This window comes from Magnolia sinica, chromosome 5 (assembly GCF_029962835.1).
Source record: "Magnolia sinica isolate HGM2019 chromosome 5, MsV1, whole genome shotgun sequence".
In the NCBI taxonomy this organism is placed as follows: Eukaryota; Viridiplantae; Streptophyta; class Magnoliopsida; order Magnoliales; family Magnoliaceae; genus Magnolia; species Magnolia sinica.
Genome location: NC_080577.1, coordinates 113,759,694 through 113,781,487, shown reverse-complemented (window position 1 = coordinate 113,781,487; position 21,794 = coordinate 113,759,694). Strand labels below are relative to the sequence as shown.

Sequence of the window (21,794 nt, the reverse complement as noted above, 5' to 3'; positions counted from 1 at the left end):
TAAATCATAACCTTTGTATAATCAAAGGATTACAATATTCAATCTGAAAGTTTTTTTTTTTTATTTTATTTGGGGGGGGGCGCCTGTCTAAAGGGAGCTCTCTATTACATTTACAATTTGGGTCATTGAAAAGAATCCAAATCCAACTACTAAAGTCCAAACGCATCATGCTGCAATGCATACAATAGTCAGGATGTATTCCTACAACCCTCTTCATTGAAAGAGGAAACAACCAAATTGCAATAGAAGTTCTCTCATATTTCGTGAATTGCAATTACATTCCTTTCAAATACAACTTGAAAGTAGAGGAAATGTTATTCAATTGCAAAGTGCATCCAAACAGACCTTTAAAAATAAAAAACCAAAAACAAAAGGGAGAGAGAGATTCAGCCCGTTAAAGTACACAACTTAAATAAAAAAAACATGTATCACTATATTTGGGGCTTGGTGGATTTTCAAAGGAAATTTTAAAAAAAAAAAAAAAAGAAAAAAAAAAGAAGAAAAAGACCTAACAAGAATCATCCAATCCATGGACCCCACCACCACATGGCCTATGTAACTTACATATGATTCTCCCTTTTTCCCCACGCAGCTCAAATCAGCCTCCCTTGCCTCCTTTTATTGCAAGGAAGCTGATAATTTTCCAAAACCCAAAAGAATGATATATATATATATATATACCTTATTCCGATAGCAGAGAGGAAAAAAAGGAGATACAGAGCCAACTCACACCAGGAACTACCAAATGAAAATAGGAAACTTCTGAAAACCTGACTCTCAGGACTGCACAGCCAACCTCTGAAGATGCTCGAAGAACACTTGCAGACTCACATCATCTGTGAAGATTACATCGGAGCCTGCGGCTACTTCGTGGGTAGAGTTATATGTTGCTGATGGGTTCAATTTTGCCAAAAGAAATCTTGCCTGCACAGCATAATCACCAAAGAGGGTAGAGAAAGGTTAATGGTCAGTCACGCCGACAACAATCTAGGCGAAAAGAAATGGGCAGTTACAGAAATACAGGACAACATCGCAACCATAGAAAAAAGGTGGTTAATGTAGGAATCACTCGTAGAATTCTTCAGTATTATATAAAGCTCAAGAGAAAGAAAGATTGTTCTTCATTTGACCCAGTAATGTTACAGGTGGGGCCCACCTTTCAGTAATCAGGTTGTTTATCAGATGACAGAATTGCGGGATAGGACATGTCCCAAATCCCAGTTATCTCCCTTACCAGATTATCCTAGCCATAAAATTGGTTACTTGAAACTGGAAAATGGCAGCCAATGATTTCAGTTAACAAAAGCCAGATGGTTAGGATCATCTGATGTGGGAGACTATGGGTACAGCTCAAAATAAGACAATGTATATTTCCTCAACTTCTAATGGAGACCATAGAATTCAAAACATAAATACTGAATGAAGAAGAAAATCTTATATATTGATTTATAGAATCTAACCATTTTCAAATGACTGTATCCTAAGAGGCATGCACAAATACATCCTGACGCCAAATCCCAATTATCTCCCTTATCAGATTATCCTAGCCATAAAATTGGTTTACTTGAAACTGGAAAATGGCAGCCAATGATTTCAGTTAACAAAAGCCAGATGGTTAGGATCATCTGATGCGGGAGACTATGGGTACAGCTCAAAATAAGACAATGTATATTTCCTCAACTTCTAATGGAGACCATAGAATTCAAAACATAAATACTGAATGAAGAAGAAAATCTTATATATTGATTTATAGAATCTAACCATTTTCAAATGACTGTATCCTAAGAGGCATGCACAAATACATCCTGACGTATTGCAATATGATACGTCATGACTTTAGCCATTGGGGTTCTTTTAAATGACCCAAACAGTTTATGTAATGAGGATTCTCTTGGATGGGGGATGCATGAAAAATCTCTCAGATTAAATGTTTTTTAACCTTTTATTATGCAAAGGTTACGATAAGCATCCATTTTCAACGCAAAAGGGCCACATTTCAAAGGGTATAAATAATACAATTTTAGAGATTTTATTTGTCGTCCATCCACAATAAAAGGTGAGACTGATAGCATAAATGTTTTGATCACTGGAAGACGACCCAGATTCAAAAGGCTAAAGTCCCAACATATCATATTGCAATACGTTGGAATGTATTTGAGCAAACCTCACATCGTAATAGCAAACAGCATGCAGTTGGAACCCTCATTGATTCGACATGAAGTTCCCAACTTACTTAGCTTTGAGACATGAATATGGGTGGAAGCTTGTATGTCAAAACAAAATAAATGGCCTTTTTGCAGGAACTGAAGGCTGAATCATGAGTGATCCAGGAGTGAGAATAGCCAACTCTCTGTGGAAATTATATTAAGGAATTAAAAGTGGAGGGGTCTGTTTCACAGGTTGAAGCCAAGAGACATTTACAAACCTGGGAGCCATGCTGATCACAAACAACCAATCTGGGGACAGGGAAACGATCTGTTATGATCATTTGAGCATCATCATGAGGAGCTTGCAATAGCTGAGCAAAGGCCTGTAAAACAATCAATATAAGAGATTTTTTTAAAAGATGAATCATAAATAATTATAAAGATAAATAATTCATAGTCAAGCTACATGCTGTCAAGCTCCCAATCATGGATATAGATATCACCTCCTTTCGAGAATATATTAAAGCACATAAGCAAATTTCCATTGATATTTGCATTTAACAGATGTAGTACTTGTTGTAAAGTATTAAATCTTGGATTCAGTCTGCGACATGTTCCAGACCAACACATAGTCAACTCAGCTTTAGTCTATCTCAGAGTCAGACCACAAACTGGGCTGAAACTAACCAGAAAAGACAGCTGAAGAAACCAACTCATTCCATACCAAAACTAAGTCAACTGGGTTTTGTCCAGCATTTGATCCTGTAGCAAGCATCGAAATTTTGTGATAGATTAGGAAAGCTGGGATAACTATGGGGAAATTAATATTGCAACAACCAAAGTTGTTTATTTGCCTTCTTCAAAGGCTGGAGTGCTAAACATTTTTGTGAAAAGCACACATCAACACAGGGAAATTCCATCTGACTTGCCTGTTTTTAACCTTGGATAGATTTTTCTTGCATTTATTTCATCACTCAATCTCTTTGGAGTTTCAGAATGTCATAACTTTCCTATTGGTTGTACCAAAATATGTTTAGTCCAGATGGGATGTCTCCACCAGAGACATGCAATGATCTAACAAGAGAGATCAATAGGATTTCTTGGAAGCCAAAAACAACAGAAACAAACTGCCCTCCAACATTTTAAATACCCATCCATCTAGGATAGGTCTCATCTTAACCACTATCAAAACTAAGAATTAAGAGTTGGGGCTTTGATAGCATTGCTGCAAACAAATCATCCTCTGACATTTTAAAAAGTAATCCACCTAGGAACAGGTCCCATCATAACCACTATCAAAACTAAGAATTAAGACTTGGACTTTCATAGCATTGCAAAAGTCCAGTTGGACACAGGCTCATATAAAAAAGAAGGGGGGGCGGGAAGAAATGCGTAACTTCAGAAAAAACCCAACTGATAACAAATATGAAGTTCAATGACATAACCAGCAATACTCACCGTGGAATCCGATGACTAAAAAGAACAAAATCAATCACAAGCACATCTCAGCAAGTAAAGGTTGCAACTTGCAAGTACAGGCTCCAAGGTAGCTTACCTGATGATCGGGCAGATTTTGGTAACCCATGTTGCGCCACTGAGCAATTGTCATTCCATGAAAAATAACAACGCTAAAATATGCATCCAGAAGGAGAATGCGGTCTGCTGAAATAGAAGTTACATCCAACAATGCTGGTGCAGGAGGTGAACTAAAAGAATAAGAAATTAAGGAAGGCTGGATCATGACCACCGAATTGGAGATGCTCTCCCGGTTTAATAACATACGGAAATAAGCTGTCTCATCCGGGCTGTTGTTAAAAACCTACAATAAACAAGCCTGTCAGAGATAGAGAAAATATAGTGCAGCAGTCTCGAAATTCATAGATATAATCCCGCAGATCACCTGTACAAATTGTGAACGCCGCAGATTGAACATGAATTGAGGGAATATTGAGAAATTCGGGTTTAATGTAAATGTCGACGGATCATCTTTTCGGTAATCACCAAATCTCGAACAAATACGAATAAGGGATCGATCTAACCATCTTGTTGCATCAAACTCTTCCTGAAAAGCAAAAAGGAAAAGAAGTTGATGAACTCTTCATGAACTGATCCGTAGAAACCGACGTACGAGAGTTGTTTGCTAGGAAAGAAAAGCAAACATGGGAACCAATTAAACTCCTTCAAACAGAGGATATAAAAACAGTGAGTAGTGGATCGCACCTGGCTAAGAAGTAAGAAGGTAAGAACAAAAATGACAAGTAAATAGATTTGGAATAAATATGAAACAAAACCAGATGCTCCATTTTGAGTTCAAATTTCAACCTCAGAATGAAAATTTCTTATGTGCTTTAGCCTGGAAATGAGAAGGCACAAAATCAATATAATTACTGATTAAAATTTGTGTTAAAGGATTTGATATCTCTGTGAATTAGACTAATATACATCAGAAGAAACCAATCCACACACACAAATATACAGCAGTTGGCTCATAACAAGCTGGCGGCACTGTTGGACACAATATGCATATTTGAAAATTACCTCCATCTCCATTTTTAGTGAGATTAATCTTGCCATCACAACAGCAGAAGTCTCCTGGTCAAAGCCTTCTACCAATTCCTGCAAAGGTAAATAAGTCCACAGATTAGCTGAACTCTCCTGCAACTTTGTGAGAAAGGAACAGAGACCCATGTGCTGAAAGTAAACAAAGAAAGCATAAGTAAACAACAAAGATCAAAAACAGGGAGAGAAATGGAGAGGGGGAAAAAGGAGCACCCAAGAACAAGTAATCCTACATAGAATAACGCCTCATCCAGTGACAGTGAACTACAAGAGACCCAAAAATCACAATTATCAGAAATAAGAACCTAAAACTCTATAATTTAAGCAAGTCACTGGATGGTATCTCTCAAAGGGCAAGAGGGCTGGTTATAGAATGGGCTAGTAGTGTCTCAAATTTAAAGGGAAGTAATATGGATTTCCTTGGGTAATCTTGGGTTGCTCTCTCGGCATCCCTTTTGTTGTTCTTGTATTTGTTCCTTTTTGTTTAATAAAAGCTCTCGTTACCTTTCAAAAAAAACTCTAGTTCACTGTTGAAAACTAAAATAATTCAAACAAAAAAAAAAAAAACCTCGAAACAAACTACACTTTGCCTATCTGACAACATATTCACAAATTTAACCCATATCCAGGTTTATGGAGGTTCCCATAAGGCAATCAACCAGCAGATAACAAGCAAACTAGGCAATCATAAGAGATTTACTTGTATTGAGTGTTATATGAAAAACCTGCAAGATTCCGGGTCATTCAGATTTTATAGAGCTTTGACTTTTTAACCCATAGATAAGACCTTTTTTTTTTTGGAAGATATGATAGGTAAGATAGTTTTTAATACTAGATGTTGCTAAACTCGCCCAGTCTCCATATAATCTTGTAGCAACAGATATGACGATCATGATGAAGAAGATTACTTTGGGAAAGATTAACAGAAAAGCACAGCCTAAAGGATAAGCATCCCATCCCCACAGCCAAAAACTGGCACCCCAATATGGGCCTACCCATCGTGTGTGTTAACTCTCGTCTAAGCAGCATCCTTTTTAATTGACAGCGCTAAGAAATATCCTTTCAATATCTGTGCAGAACAGTTTTCAAAGCAATCCACTAGCAAAAAACAAATATTGAAACTTGCATCTGACCTCTGAGTTGGCAGAACTATCTGCCCATCTTCTTGTAATAGTCGTAACCCGGAGCCTCATTTGGCCTTCAGGATTCTGATAACTGCAATAAATGGCAGCAAGTTCTAATTAAAGAGGGGAGGGAGGAGGGGAACAACCTCCAGAAAAAAGGAAAAAAACAATACAAATAAAAGAAAGTTGCAGATGAAAGAAGTACCATACTTTGTTAGAAATTGTAAGTACAATTGCTGATTTAAAGTGCCTTGGGAACGTTCACTGGGTGAAATATCAAAGAAGACAGTCAAACAAGTACTCTTGTCAAGGCCACACATTTTCCATGATGTTGTATTTCCCTGCCCAATGACTATATCAGCAGAAGAAGCTCCTTTCTGCAAAGTGGCAAAACCATAACCGGTATAACAGCAACCCCACGCAATAAATTCTCGACTGCTATAAATAACAAGGCAGATCTCTAAAAGCCACACCAAATATCATCCCATGAAAAGCAATAATTTTTGTGGAGTATTAGATGGGCTAACCTTCTCCAAAGATGTGCATGGTCCAATAATTCCCTGAATTTTGATATCCTTTGAACAGAGTATCTCAAGTGTGCCACTGAAAAAAGTAGAGAATCATATGCATAAATGTGTGACCAAGTATATTGGATAAAAAACACAGCCTATCAAGTTTAACTGTCTGCTGGGATAAATAAGAGGCAACAATAACAACAGTGACTATAAGATTGCGGCATTCTGTAGACCAGCTTTCTTGCCAAAGACATGCACAATTGAATTTGAAAAGCGTGAAAATGAAACCACTGATAGAGAACAGAATGAAAAACACAGCATGTGCATCATGTGCCCATGCACCATTTTCTTAACAAGAACAGGAAATGCATGTATGCAGGTGTCATGTTTCCTAGTTGTATCATATATTTTTACCAATTCAAATTTGTAACTGACATGAGAGGAGTATCCATGAAGAAATTGATATGAACGGAAAAAATGAGACATACAAGTGGAAAAAAATATACCAAGTTACAAGAGAAAAACGAATTTATTTCGTTTACCCATTGTTGAGTTGCCAACTGTATCAAAGAAGGCAGGCCTCTGAAATTTTCAAAATACTGTCATGTATATAGTTCTTTTTCTTGGTAAAGAGGTCTTGTGTGTGTGTGTGTTCATCGATTTTTTACAGCATAGTAACAAGCTCTAACATGCAGATTAAACTTAGATATTTTAAACAAGCAACCAAATGAATTGAGAAATACCGATACCACCAAAATAAGAAGAAATGTCTCGAATATAAAAGGCAGAACTTGGAATAATTCAAGTTCATATACAGACCACAGAGCAACTCACTTGAATGAAAGGCCAAGAGATTGTTCCCCACCCTCAAATATGCGCTTGAAAGAGTCTCTAAACACAGAATGGCCAAAACTTTCAGCCAGCACAACAAGGCCACCTGTCCTTTCAACGACAACCTTCATCTCTGCAACCCCAACCTGGAATTATTGCAGATAGAATGAACATGATGATTCTAGTTGAATTACAAATCAAAACTTAAAGAAAGTGCAGACACATTTCTACCAGTTAAATACATTCCAAACAACATGAGAAAAAGGGTAAAAATATCTGGGACTAATTATTTCAAAAGTAAAGTGCATGCCTAAGTGTGCACCTCAGTGCAAGGTACCCCTAAAACATCCTGCGCACGACCGCAGTTCCAACAAAACAGACCAAAGGCTACACCTCAAGGACCAGTTTCATCCATTTTTTTTCTTTTTCTTTTTCTTTTTTTCAACACCTAGTTGGTCGACTTTTTGGGAAATGATACAAAGAAAGATGTCTCTGTGTATGGCAGAATTTTTAACATCACAACCTGTAACCAAATTCAGGTTGGGCAAAGGATGTAATACAACTAAACAAAAGCTTCTCCACTCTTGATCTAATAAGAAACTTACGAGGGACCAAGATTTTGTAGCACAAATGACTTGGATAAAGCAAAAACTGTTTTTGCAAGTGTTTATGAGAACTGTAAGCTATCAGAGAGTAAAGTAATGATTAAAAGAAAATTGAAGTAGACCAATCCAAACCTGATCAAGTGCCGAAGCAAAAAGGTCCAAAACATGTCCCTGGCCAACTAGCTGTTTGGCAAGATTTTCATAAAATTTGACAGCTTTCTTAAAATGACGTGCCGCATCCTTGTCAAGATCCTTATGGGAGCGCGCTGGCTCAGACAGATCTTTTGATACAATCTGCAGATAGCTGGCAGGTCAGCATATACAGAACTTCAAGAACTACCATTTTATTTAAATGGAAATGAAATTTTAATAGCAACAGAATCCCCCTTTCGGTCGACATCTCCTCTCTTTTTTTCTTTTTTTCTTATTCTTTTTTCATTTCCATAACATCCATAAATCATAGTTGCAGCATGAGAAAATAAATAACTTAATAACAGCATATTATCATTTCTAAAGCATACACGACATACCAATGGTCTCAATGACAATCAGTATCAAAAGACTCAAATGACATAGCAAATCCACCATAATTAAGTAACACCTTCTTTCTCTCATTACATTGAAACAGCAATAGCAAAACAAACTATATTCCACCTACGAACATCATCATCATCATGAAATTAATCGCCAAAAACTTTTAGCCCAACAAATAGATAATATAGAAACATACAAATACAAACCTGTGGCAGTCCAAAAGAGCAGAATGGTCAACAATGGGGGAGTTTCTTTTATATATATAACGGAAAATAATCTAAATACAAAGATAAGTAGAATGATGAAAAATGCCACACAACAAACAGCTGCAAAAGTAAGCTGTTACATCCCCTCATAAAAAATAAACCCATACCAGAAAAAGACACTTAACCCAAATCTGAGATCATTTCTCAACAAACTGGGAGCAGGGATTTTTTTTTTTTTTTTGAGATAACTATGAAATATTTTTTCTTTTTTTTAACACACGCACACACACCCCACACACTCACGCTGGTGGAATTTCACCACCCATGGGAACTCGAACCCTTGACCGGGAGTTGAAACTCCTGAGAGTCTACCACCCGGGCAAGAGTAACGACCCCTACTGGGAGCAGGGATATGAGTGCGAGATGGCGCACATGTGGGTGTATATGTGCGTGTGGTGAGGGATTGGGAGGACTTTTTTAGGTACACCAATCTGTCTTTCCTCAAGGGAGAACCAATATGCTTCCACACCTTGTCCTACAAACGGGCTACTGACTTCCATATGTGAGAAGCTCTATACATTGAGGTCCTTTTGGTTCGCCAGCCGAAGGATTCAACTCCATATTTCCGTTCAATAACCGTCCTCCACAAGGCATCAACACCGAACCTCCAAATTCTTTATTAAGATGCTTTTTCTTAATAATGAATTGCCTAAAACTTTATAAAGGAAAGAGAACAACAAGGCACCAAAGGATACATCAGACAATTCTGAGCAATACAAAAAGAAAAAGAGAGGCCATAACACCTGAACCTAATTTCTAATAAATCAATAAATCATCTTTGCCAACGGCTTTTGCTAGACCATCAGCAACTTTGGCTCTCAGTGAACATGAGACACTGTAATGCATAGATTGGCACAAACATCCTGCATTGTATAACAATCATGAACCTTTAATAATAATTAGAGAGAGAGAGAAGGAGAAGGAGAAGGAGAAGGAGAAGAAGTCTACAATGATCATGTTTGCAACTCCCCGAAACACACGGACGAAAGTAAACCAGTTGATTGCGTCTCAAAAATCAAGGGAGAACAACCTGCTCCTTTGCATTTTCTGCACCTAGCATAGCAGCACCACAGCAGAATCAGCTCCATTGGAGGTCGCCATGCCAAGAGGGCCAGAAAAATCTAGAATGGGAGAACCCTCATGATCTCCAAAGATGCCTACAGTGCCTGCCAATCCTGGGCTGCCGAGAGAACTGCCGTCAAAATTTAGCTCGGTCCTACCAATCGGAGGGAGGGGGCCATCTTTCTTTTTTTACTTTCGTGATTCATGCACCGCATTTGCTGATTTCAAACCAATTGGCTCCAATTATCTGCTTTGAAATGCCACAGAATTTGCTGTCCATCTTTCTCCACTCCAGAATCATCTCTCAAGCTTTATCAGACACTTAGCACATTGCAAGACTCACCTCAAAATATTCTCTGATTTGCTATAGCCAAAGAGCCCAAAGGATCGCTATTTTCTACAAGCACGCTCCTAAGTAGGGAAGACCTGATTGATCTATATACTGAGAAGAGATTTTCCACCTATCTTGGCAATAGCCATTTAATACCAAAACTGGTCAAACAAGGCTTCCCAAACTTTCCACGCAAAATTGCAGTGGATTAGGAGATGACAAACTGAGTCTTCCTGATTGTAGAATAGAGTATGGCAGTTTGGGAAAGAAATACCCCTGTTTTTTTTATATGGACAAACGTGAAGATTTTGTCCCATTTGCAGTCCAAACAAAAGCAGAAATCTTTAGGGGGGGTAGCTGGTTTCCATATGCGTGAGAAAACCTGGGCTACCAGCTCATTTTCTGACATCCGAAGCCCATAGAAGGATCTAACAGAGAACACCCTCTCTGATACGAATCAAGCTATCCAACCCAAGCTTGTATATACGTTATTGAAACCAGTGTTCGAAATATCGGTATCGCACAATGTATCGCACCCTTGGGATACAGATACGTATCGGTTATCGCACGGGATATATCGTTTGTATCGCATAGTTTATCGCACTTTTTGAGAAACATGGGGAAACATTGGGAAAATGGTTGAATTTTTTAATGAAACTTTGGGGATTGTTAAAAAGGCCCTTAATACACACTTTTAATTCATAAAGTTTCAAAAAAGAAGTGTACATAATAGATTTCCTTTGTATAGGGTCCTAAGCTATGCGTTGTCCGATTGAACTAAGACAACTATATTCAGTATCAACCCCGTCCATCCATTTTTCCATATCATTTCAAGACATTATCCAAAAAATAAAACAGATCCAATAATTAGGTAGACCATACCATAGGAAACAATGGTGATTGACCATTAATGGGCCACAAAAGTTTTGGATCAAGCTAATAGTAGTTTTTTCTCTTCATTCAAACCATAAATTTATCTGGTAAAATGGATGGACGGAGTGGATAAAATACATGAATTATAGTGCGCCCATAAAGTTTACAAAGTACACTACTCATTAGGGGATCCACTTCCCACCATACTGGGGTGGGGCACTGATAGTATGCAGATTTCTTGCCAGTTCCTTCGCTCAAAACCTAGGTGGGGCCCACTGTGATGTTTATAAGAAATCCACCTCGTCCATTCATTTTTTGAGATCATTTTAGCACTTGAGAGCAAAAATGAGCAGGATCCAAGACTACAGTGGGCCACACTAAAGGAAAAGGTGGGTAGGAAAATTCCTTACCGTTGAAACCTCCCTGGGTCAACAGCGATGTTAACATGTCATCCATACCGTTCATAACGTTATTCCTACATGGATGAATTGAAAATACAAATATTAGTCTGATTCAAAACTTATGTGGCCCTACGAATATTTCAAGTGTGGATGTTCAATCCTCACATTTTTGGCACACTTGAGTATTAGATCCTACTCATTTTTTTATTTCATGTCCTAAAATGATCTCACAAAACGGATGGATGGAGTGGATTCCTCACAAACATCAATGATAGGCCCCACTAAGGTTTCAAGCGCAGGAAGGCTTTGGAAGGAAATCCTAGTACTGTGCCGACGCTCCTTGGCGCAGGTTGTACAAATATTTCAAAGTTACATGGCCCCACAATAATGTATTTATTATATCTACACCGTTCATGCATTTGGAGAGATAATTTTAGATCATGAACCCAAAAATGAGTCATATCCAAAGCTCAAGTGGACCACACCGCAAATAGTAGTGGGGGACTGATTCTCACCATTAATATATTCGAAGGGCCCACCATAATGTTTATTTTCCATCCAATCTGTTAATTAGGTCACACGGACCTGGATGAAGAGGAAAAATAAATATCATATTATCCAAAACTTCCGTGACCCCCAAAAGGGTTTCAATCGTAGACGTTCAATCTACCACTACTGTTTGCATTGTGGTCCAATTGATCTTTGGATCTATCTTATTTTTCGGCTCAAGCCTTAAGAAGAGCTCGCCAAATGGACGAACGGTCTGGATATAACACATAGCTTATGATGGGACCCACAGAACTTGGTGACGTCAACACACAGCTAGGTGGTGTGCGCGGTACTGGATTTTGATTAAAAAAGGGGGGGGTTGCGGATTGGCTACTGACGGGTTGAGTAGCTACTGAATTTACGTCAACAAGTTCTGTGGGCCCCACCATGATGTATGTTTTGTATCCACACCGTCCATCCATTTGGAGAGAACATTTTATGCCATGAACCTAAGAATGACTAAGATTCAAAGCTCCAATGGACCCCACCACAGAAAGCGGTAGAGAGAGTGACGCCCACCATTAAAAACTTCTGAGGGCCATAAAAGTTTTCGATTAAGCTGATATATATTTTTTCCCTTTTATAATATCTTTTTTAACTTATTAACGGGTTGGATCTCAAATAAACATCACGGTGGACCTTAGGAAGGTTTCAACGGTGGATGTCACTTTCTCCACTGTTTTCTGTAGTGGGGTCCATTACAGATTTTTTTTTTGCCTCGTTATTTGACTCATGTCCTAAAATGATATCTCCAAATGAATGGACCGTGTGGATATAACACATTCATCATAGTGGGACCCACGTAACTTGGTGACGTTACTTCAGTAGCTATCTCGCGACTCAACCTGTCAGTAGCTAATCCGCGTCAAAAAAAAGGCTCAAACGACCTTTACTTTTTAAGCAGAGAGGGTTCCGGAAGCCGGAACCCTAAAATTTCTCCCAAATCGGCGAAGATGTCTCGGGATTTCTCTCCAAAATCAGAGATTTTATTTGTGGAAACCTAGGAATGATGCTTCAATTCGAATGGCCCGCCAAATGGAAGCTTCCGATCATGGCGATCTCTTCTACAGGTACCGAAATCCACCCTCTATTTTTTTTTTCCAATTTTTTCGGATGATGATGTCCGATATCGTCAAAATATCGTGCGATACGACAAGATATCGGCCGATATCTGGATTTTGGATTTTTTGGTATCTTCCAGGGGTTATCGCGAGTGTATCGTCTCGCAGGGGTGCGATAACGACAATATCGGCCGATAGTATCGATATTTCGAACACTGATTGAAACACAACCATTGATCGGGTCAAAATTTGTTGCTCCTCATATCACAAGTTTCTTCTCAAGAATGATGACCAAACAACTTTACCTGCCATTCTACTAGAAAAACGCCGTGCTTCTCTCCATTGCAAGCAATCCAGAACAACGGGGTAAACATACAGGCAATAGGAATATTACTGCATCATCTATCCTCCCAAAAGTTTTACTCTGATGCCTTTTCTAGCTCCAAAATGAACACCACGGGAAGATAGATTCTGAGTCGACAAAATTGCATGTGACATCACTGAACCGAGTCTTCTAGAAGGCACCTTAATTCCCCATCCATGATTTGAATTGCCGTATTTAACTAATACGCTGCTTTTGCAAATTGACAGCGGACCTTCCACAATATGCCACCACCATTTGCTTAGCAAGGCTAAACTCATTTGCCTAATCCCTATTATGCCTGCTCCCAAGTTTCTCTGGCTTACAGACATCCTTCCACACAACTAGGTGAAATATATGCTTTTCTTCTTTGTCATTCCACAGGATTTTTTTCTGTCAGCAATTTTCAACGGGAATTTAAAGAGTGATGTAGCCCAAAAGAGCATGGGTGAAGGTAGTAAGAAAAGACTTGATGACCTATGGTCTAATTGAAGTTATGGCCCTTTACAGAGTAGAATGGCAAAGCGGGATTCATGCAGCCGACCCCAATTAGTTGGAGAAGGCTTAGATGATGATGATGATGATGATGATGATGCTTTAAAGTAAGGTTGGCCGAGTTATTGAGTCCACTGGGACTCGCTCAACTCATTTTGACAGCCCTACCAAGTCAAAGGTGGCGTCGACCCGGTAGGGGTCAAAATGGAACAAAACTCATGCAAAAACTCAGGCCAAGTTCGCCCAAGTTTTTGCATGACTCGTCCAAGTGATATAAAATCGGATGAGTCATGGTGCCATACGCCGCGTGTTTTTAGAACAGGAATCGCTGAGTTGCAGCGATGTAATGGCTTCCTTTTTCCTTTTCCTCCCTTTCTCCTTCTTCTTGACTTCTTCCTTATTTGTCCTTCTTACTCTTCTTCTCTGCATTGTGCCTTGTGATGGTTTAAATTCAACCCTAAAAGGGGAAAAAACAAAGCTCAGGCAAAGAATAATGGTTGATACTCATACGCCAAGAAATTATGCGCGTGGCACCCATGTGATTAAAATCAAGCCATCCAAATTGTGGTGCACAACTTAGACTATGAAATAGTAATTAAACTAATCATGTAACCAAAATGTATGATTGGTGAAATTTAATGGATGGTTGAAAACTAAAAACATCCAATGGCTTGATTACAACAGACAACTCTCAATTAATCAGAGATTAGTATTGTTCAATAAATATGATTGTTAGTATATGAACAATGTATCATTCATCCCCCAATTTGAACGGTTTACCTCGAGTCGATGTAAAGTACATTTACAATTTCTAAGCGTTTGAGTATCAACCATCATACTCTGCAAGAGTATTGAATAGCTCCTAGAAAAAGGGGCATTAAAGACTGGTGGTTGTCACATGCACTTACCTAGGCATTTAAGTCATGTTCGGCTCCTATGATAGTTCACCACCATGTTAAAAATGGGCATGACTCTTCAACACAGTAATTAACATAGTTGTAAGGTAACAGCGTAGCGTCTTTCAACCAAGGCTATTTATATGGGCATCAGAACAAGACACACCATATAAATGGTATGGATGGCCATGGCCAAATCATATCATAGGTATGGATCACTAAATAAGGAAAGTTGAGCCCCCATTCTTCAAAACATGTCTCGCACTTAATGTCTTGTGAACAAAACATTGTGTTTCAATCCCTTCTTTTAACAACCCACCCCCCAAAATAAAAATAAAAAAAACCTTCAAACTAGACTTTCCTCCTGAATTATAATCACTTTGAACTCTGCTTGAATTGGAAGGAAAATTATCCTCCTATAATCCATCTAAGAAATCAATTTCAGCCATCAGGGGATCTTTAATAAAATTGGCATCGCCAAAGTTTCTTCATTCCACACCTTCAACCTGTCTTTAAGACATTTCACTTTTTCCATAATTTTTTTTCCCTGCTCTACTTTTAACCAAAAAAGAAAGGCCACCATTCATGCAATCTTTCTCATAAAAGGGGATATTGCATCCGCATATCTTCAAATGGAATGGATTCAGGCCTCAGGATTGGTTTGATTCACTCTAGGAAATATATTCCCAAGTTAGAGGAAAAAAGGAACATATCCAAATTAGACATGACTGTAAACTCCTGATTGTTTGATCACGTGTATCTGTCACTTAGAAGAGGAAGATCTATCAGCACCCATCTCTTCATAAATTCAGAAAAATAATAATAATAATAATAATATCCCACATGCTTGTTGTTATATTCACACCTCCCTTCTTCTCATGAGTGAACCAGATCACATTGGAATCACTGCCTAAGCACAAAAGAGCAACCAATCTGCTAGGAATTGGACTTAAGTCTATCGAGAAGCTTGATCTGAGACTTGGATCACATGGACCATATACCACTGACAATGCCCAGCAAGCCCCATTGAAATAATGTTTTAAGAGGATTGACATGGAAAAAGAAACATTTACAGAATCAATTTTGATGTAGTAATTTGGGTCCCGTGGACCAGTTTGCCACCCAATCTTCCAACAGAATTAGAACATTCCCACTCACAGATGCTGCTCCCCTAATTTGCTCTACACTCTTCTTCCAAAGCAGTTCTAAGACTCGTTTACAAAGAGTCTTTATATGATAAGATCTACCGATGCTATCTATTCATTCTCCTTAAATGTTCTTCCTACAAATCACCTATCGACCTAAAAAAAGTGAGATGTATACAGCTCCCACTTCAATGTCCAAGTTCAACATATAAACTCAATTTCTCTTCTGGCGAAAATAGCAACTGACTACATTCACATTTCTACAAGTAATCCAGACAAGTAAGAAATAAAACAGCTTCGTAGGCCCAAAAAAATCAAATTTCACAAGAATAACTACCAATGCGAACTCGTTCAACCCAAACACTATCAAACCACATACACATAATATGCATCACATGGAACACAGCAACTTTTGATTCAGATCAAACCAAATGAGTAGACAGGGAAAAAAGAAAATAAACCAGAGTGATATTCTTACTGTTCCTGGGCCCTCCGTGCATGGACCACCGACCAAAGCTATAATGCGAGCACCAGTACCAGGAAAGCATGCGCCGAGCATACCAGCTGCTACACTCAGAGCAACACCTGTGCACCGCGAGGCCCTGTTACCAGCTTCCACAGGCCACTGATCTGTCTGTAACTCATCCAAAAGCTAGAAAAGAATAACAAAAAAGAAATCAATTCCAGCATATATATCTGCCTCTATGCAACCTTTTCCTGCCTATATCTCCAAAGAGGAAATCTACATTGCACAACCCAAACTAGCAAACTTTTATAAGTGATCCAGATCATTCATCTGGTGGGCTACACCACAACTAAGCAATGGGCTAAAAAATCCCCACCATCAAATAATCCTGGCAATCTGATTGCTGACCTGCAAATGGATGGTTAAAGTTAGAATAATGCCCAACAATCCATGCGCAGCAAGAAAAGATCAAGTCCACCAATCAAATGGTTAAGATTGTTTGATGGAGAAGTATTCAGGTCCACGCCCGTCTAGCACGGCCTGCATGACGAACAATCTGCATAGCTGAAAAGTGAGCCATGCATCCTGAACTGAAACACTACTGATTCGGGCAATTCCGAATTGCATGATACCTCATCTTTAACTACGCCAAAGACCCAAATCCTAATAATCCAAACTTCCAAAACAGATTGAATTGCTCACCGAATTGAGAGTGTATTCACACTCCGATGCCGGCAGCAGAAACCTACTGTCAATCCCAGAGCCAAACCCAGTCTGACCACCCTTCGGGGCCCGCTGGCCCACTGCGAGCCCCAACTGATCCAGAATCTGCTCCTGAGACAGTTCCTTCGTCCCTCTGAAGATGTAAACCCTCGACATGTCTGTGAATCCGATCTCGTGCACATGCACCTGCGTGCCATAAGATACAAACCCGACGAGTGCGTGGTCAGGCAGCAGCCCGACTGCCCGCCTGAGGGCAGACTTCACAAAGTCCATCTCCTCATCGATGAGACAGGTGTCGAGGACAAAGAGGAACACCGGCCGAGGCGGGTCAGCAGCAGTGGGGAGAGCGTACTCGACGGTGGAGAACTGAGGGTAGAGCTCGGCGGGCATGTTGGTTTCGCTGATGGCAGCGTAGTGGGGCGGGAAGTGGTTGCGCTGGAAGCAGAGGGGGCAGATCCAGATCTTGGCGGGGAAATCGACGCGGGAGTACGGATTGAGCGTGCAATCGCAGGTCTTGCAGCGGAGGGGGAGATAGGGGAGGATGGGGATGTCGGGGGAGGAGCGGATGGGGGAGATGGAGGCGGCGATAGGGACGACGCACTTGCTGGCGTCGAGCTTGGATCTGGGCCACACGTTCCAGGTCATGCGGACGGCGTCGATGCCGTCCACGTCGGAGGGCGTGGCCATCCTGGTGGTGGAGGGTTGAGGATTTCTTTAGGGTTTTTGGAGAGAGAGAGAGAGAGAGAGAGGAGACCCCTTTGAGGAAGAGAAGAAGGGGTCACCAGGTGTGCGGGATGTAATTTTAGGGAAGTCTGAGGGGAGTTTTGAAGGGGTTGCACTGCTGGAGATCTGACGTATTTATGTTGAGAACGGTGCTTTTGTTTCCGGTTTTGGGTTGACTCCTTGACGGAAGTGGATGTCGTTCCGTGAGGTGGGCATCAAGTCGAGTCGGCCGAGTTAGGTCCAACTCGACTCGATCCAGTACTGTGAACCCCCTTCCCCGAACTCGATCCGAACCGGATCCTGACTGGGCTGATCCGAATTGAGTCCGACCAATTGGCTACGGTTCAGATTGGGTCAGGTCAACTAGATCGGGTTAAAAACCAGGGCCACTTGTGAATTCCCGAGCCAGGGCGGGCCACCAGCGAGATCTCAAGCCAATAAAACCACAGAAAAAAAAAAAAAACCCTGCAAATAAAAAATACTTGATGAAGGGATGAGGATGAGTGGTTCCGACCAAGTGTTGGGGTTGCTGGCTGGCCTGAATTCGGGGTTTCCGATCAGGTTCGATGCGGTGCCGGCATGAGTAAAGTTAGGGTTAGATGAAAGGGGTAAAAGTAAAACTAAAAAAAATTAAGTTTTTATAATACCCGATTCCAGTCAGAGTCAAGTTTCGGATCAAATTTGATCCAATCGGATGAGTCGGATCAAGTTACTATGTAACCTGAGCTCAACCCGGTCGGAATTCAGATCTGGGAGGATCTACTTGATCCGAACCCAACCCTGGCATTCGGTTAGGGTCGAGTTAGATCCACCGTGTTGAGTTGGGTCCCACCCACCTCTAGTTGTGCCTGGAATGTGTACTTCGTGGATCGGGTCAATCCAAACCTAACAGGCTTAACCCAAACTTGGGCCCATTTGGTCACCATCATACTTCTATTCGGGTTAACCGTTCTTGATATAACCATCCACCAAAGCTTGCTCGCATGGATGAAGTATTTTGGTGCACTATCTTCTTTGCTTGGAATCTTGCTTGTAACTTTCGTGTGCATTACATATATTGCCATATGTGAGCATACATCACACATACCAGCATATCATAAGCTATTGTTTGAAAATATATGGTGGCATATATTCCGATAAAATTCATCAAATGAAACTAATTAAATAACCAAATGACCCTTTGTAGGTTGAGTTTAGCTGATTTTAAGTCAAGCTCGGGCTAAAAATCTTTAAATCACTGGAAGTTGGGCTAGGCTTGTTATTGTCTCTGACAACTTAATCCAACAACACATGCAAGAGCTTACATGTTATACTTATATCAGTTGTGATCGAGACATGTAATATAAATGTGAAATCGTGACTTAAATGGAAAATAGGAATTTTGATAAGTATTGTGCGTGGTGTGGATTGTGCCGTATAAGATCATGATTAGACTAATTCATGCATGTTAAATAGGATTCATAATCCGATGTTATATTAGCCCCATACTTAGTGGGGCAATGTATTTTAAATGGTAACTTTAAATATTGGTGAGTTTCTCTAAGGAACAAGGATCAAGACTTGTCTTGTATAGTTTTTGGGACTACATGCCCCTTATTTATATTTTGATTCCTGCAAACATTTCAATTTTAAGAGGCCCTCCTTGACACTCCTTAAGCCCCTCTTTAACACCTCTTACAGATAATGACTAATTACATTAAAAAAAATCAATTTACCTTTTTTTTTTTTTTTGGAAAACAAAATCTCAAAATCAAATTTAAAATTTTCCCTTTAGAGTTGTCCTTGATCCTCTAAGACCAAGCTTAATGGGGCTCACCAATTATATGTGTAAAATCCACTGTGTGTAGTAGGTTATATCATCAATTCAAGTTTGTACAGGTAAAAAAGAACTAGATCTGCAGATCAATCTGGTCATATAAGGGTAAACGACCGGTATAGTATGGCAACCATAGGTTTGTGTGTCAAGTCACCATGATATGCATCTTTCATCAAACTCATTAATAGGTGTTCCTCACCAGGATGAAGTGATAATATAAAATTCATCATGACCCAAAACTCAGGTGGGCCACATTCCTTTTATTTAAAGTGTTTAGAAACAATTATACATTGCTTCAATTGGTTGGACCCATCAAAACTATTTATCGTGATGATATTTTATATGTATGGTTCAAATAAGAATTCCCATTTAATGGATGGAGCAAATCTACGTATACAGTATGATTGTGCAAATAATAAGGAGAAGATGGGCGAGGGAAGTTTTTCTTCTTCTTATAATTTTGGGGTTTCAGACCGTTTGATTTCTTCATCCATCATGGCCCTTATTCTGATTTTGGGGTCTTGGGCCGTCTGATTTCTTCATCCATCATAATCACATGGTTCAGACCATTCACTTTAGTTATGTGAGTATATTTAAGACAAATTTATCTGAATCTAGATTTTTTGGTGATAAGGGAGTTTTTGTGGTGTCAGAGGGAGGGACTAGGTAGAAAACTCATTGTTTGCCGAGCATGCTTATGTAGTGAATAACTAGAGACCAATATAGAAAACTCATTGCTTGTCAAACATAATTATATAGTGAATAAGTAAAAATGGGGATAGAAAGCTCTTTTTTTGTCAAATATACTTGTGTGTTGGACAAATACAAACTGATATTAACTACTTGAGGCGTATAGGAATATACCATGCAAGGTTAGAATATATTAGGGAGGTATATTTGTTGCTCCTCAGTAGTTTAATGTTCCAATAAATTTGAGCCACATAAAAATTAATTTTGTAATTAATAACAAAAAATAAAGCAATCAGCACATTAGTAGAGGCACATTATATTTATTGTTTTTATCTATGCAAAGATTTTGAGAAAAGAGGAAGGCCACGAGTGAGATCGCTTATTGTAGGTATTGGATTTGAATTGTCTATCGATTCAAATCAGTTTGAATCACATGTTTTTTACCATTGGATTGTTCACAACAATCGATGAACACGTTGATTCTTGTCGGTAACAAAAAAGTTAAAATTTATAATTTGCTTGATTGATTGGTGACTAGTTTTGATTAATCGAGGAGAGCCTCGGGCGGTCTAGATTGATCAACTAAATCAATTAAACATAGTGAAAATAGTATAGTGACCAAATTGAATTAATTATGATTTACCTCGATCGAAGCTGAGTTTTGATAGATTGAAAAATGTAAAAATTATCGAAAGATTTTATTTGCAAAATTCATAGCTCCTCGACCAATGTTCAATTAATCGAAGGGATTGATAAAAAAGGCTCCAATATGGCTGGATCGATCAACATAATTGTAAGACCCGACCCGAGTTCTCAGGTGTGCATATGTGTGTGTGAGTATGCATTCTGTCCATCTTGATCCCGCGATCCTACCGGTCGAATCCCGGCGACCCGTAACCCTTGGATAGTGTTTGCGGTCATCCGTGAGCCCAGTCGTGAAGACCCGACTCGGATCAAGTTGAGACTTATGCCGTTGTGACAGCATCGTCGCCGCGGTTCCAACGATGCATCTTGTGTATCCATTCGATGTGTGGATCATAAGTTATGTGCATCTCATTTGTAGCCTTTGAGCATGATCATGTGGCCCACCTAGTGTGGAGGGCATATTTTTCAAGGTGGTCACCCTCTTTTATGCAAATTCCAACACACACTACCCATACATTACCTAAACCCCCAAATCCTACACCACCCACCACCCATACACTACCCATCCCTACTCTAGCCTAGCAACATAGTTTATATCACCATAGGCTATGATGATTTTTCTCTTATCTAGGAGAGAGAGTGATGATTACTTTTCCTCTCTCTCTTTTCTAGCAAATTTCCATACTCTCCCTCTCATTTCTCTCTACTCTCTTGTCTCTTTCTTTCTCTCTTAGAAAAAAATTCAGCCCCATTTTTCCTCTTCTCCAGCCCTTTCTCCCTCAAATCCCCTCCCATCTAACCGTCAATAATCTATCTCACCCATTGAAACATGTCCCTTGAAGTATGAAGAAAAGATTGATGTAAGCTTGGAGTGGGATCCATTAAGGTGGGTGATTATAATTGCTGATCTTATTTTCTACCCTTTTATCTTATTTTTCTTTCTAGATGGATCATATGGGACCCACCAATCCATGGT

General features: G+C 39.5%; 1 protein-coding gene across 2 annotated transcripts; it reads right to left on the bottom strand.

Moving 5' to 3' along the window:
- Positions 1 to 237: 237 nt before the first annotated feature.
- LOC131246802 (protein transport protein SEC23 E-like) lies at positions 238 to 17,816 on the bottom strand. Of its 2 annotated transcripts, XM_058247212.1 has the most exons (12): positions 16,924 to 17,815; positions 16,234 to 16,407; positions 7,914 to 8,075; positions 7,180 to 7,322; positions 6,358 to 6,433; positions 6,041 to 6,207; positions 5,840 to 5,921; positions 4,686 to 4,763; positions 4,048 to 4,209; positions 3,703 to 3,966; positions 2,426 to 2,530; positions 238 to 924 (listed from the first exon to the last, which is right to left on the bottom strand). In XM_058247212.1, the coding sequence occupies exons 1-12, from the start codon at positions 17,629 to 17,631 to the stop codon at positions 778 to 780; spliced, it is 2,268 nt and encodes a 755-aa protein (XP_058103195.1). In that variant the 5' UTR covers positions 17,632 to 17,815; the 3' UTR covers positions 238 to 777. The 2 variants fall into 2 exon arrangements, with proteins under 2 accessions (XP_058103195.1, XP_058103196.1); XM_058247213.1 differs by lacking the exon at positions 238 to 924 and having other exon boundaries at positions 3,606 to 3,966; positions 16,924 to 17,816.
- Positions 17,817 to 21,794: the final 3,978 nt, after the last annotated feature.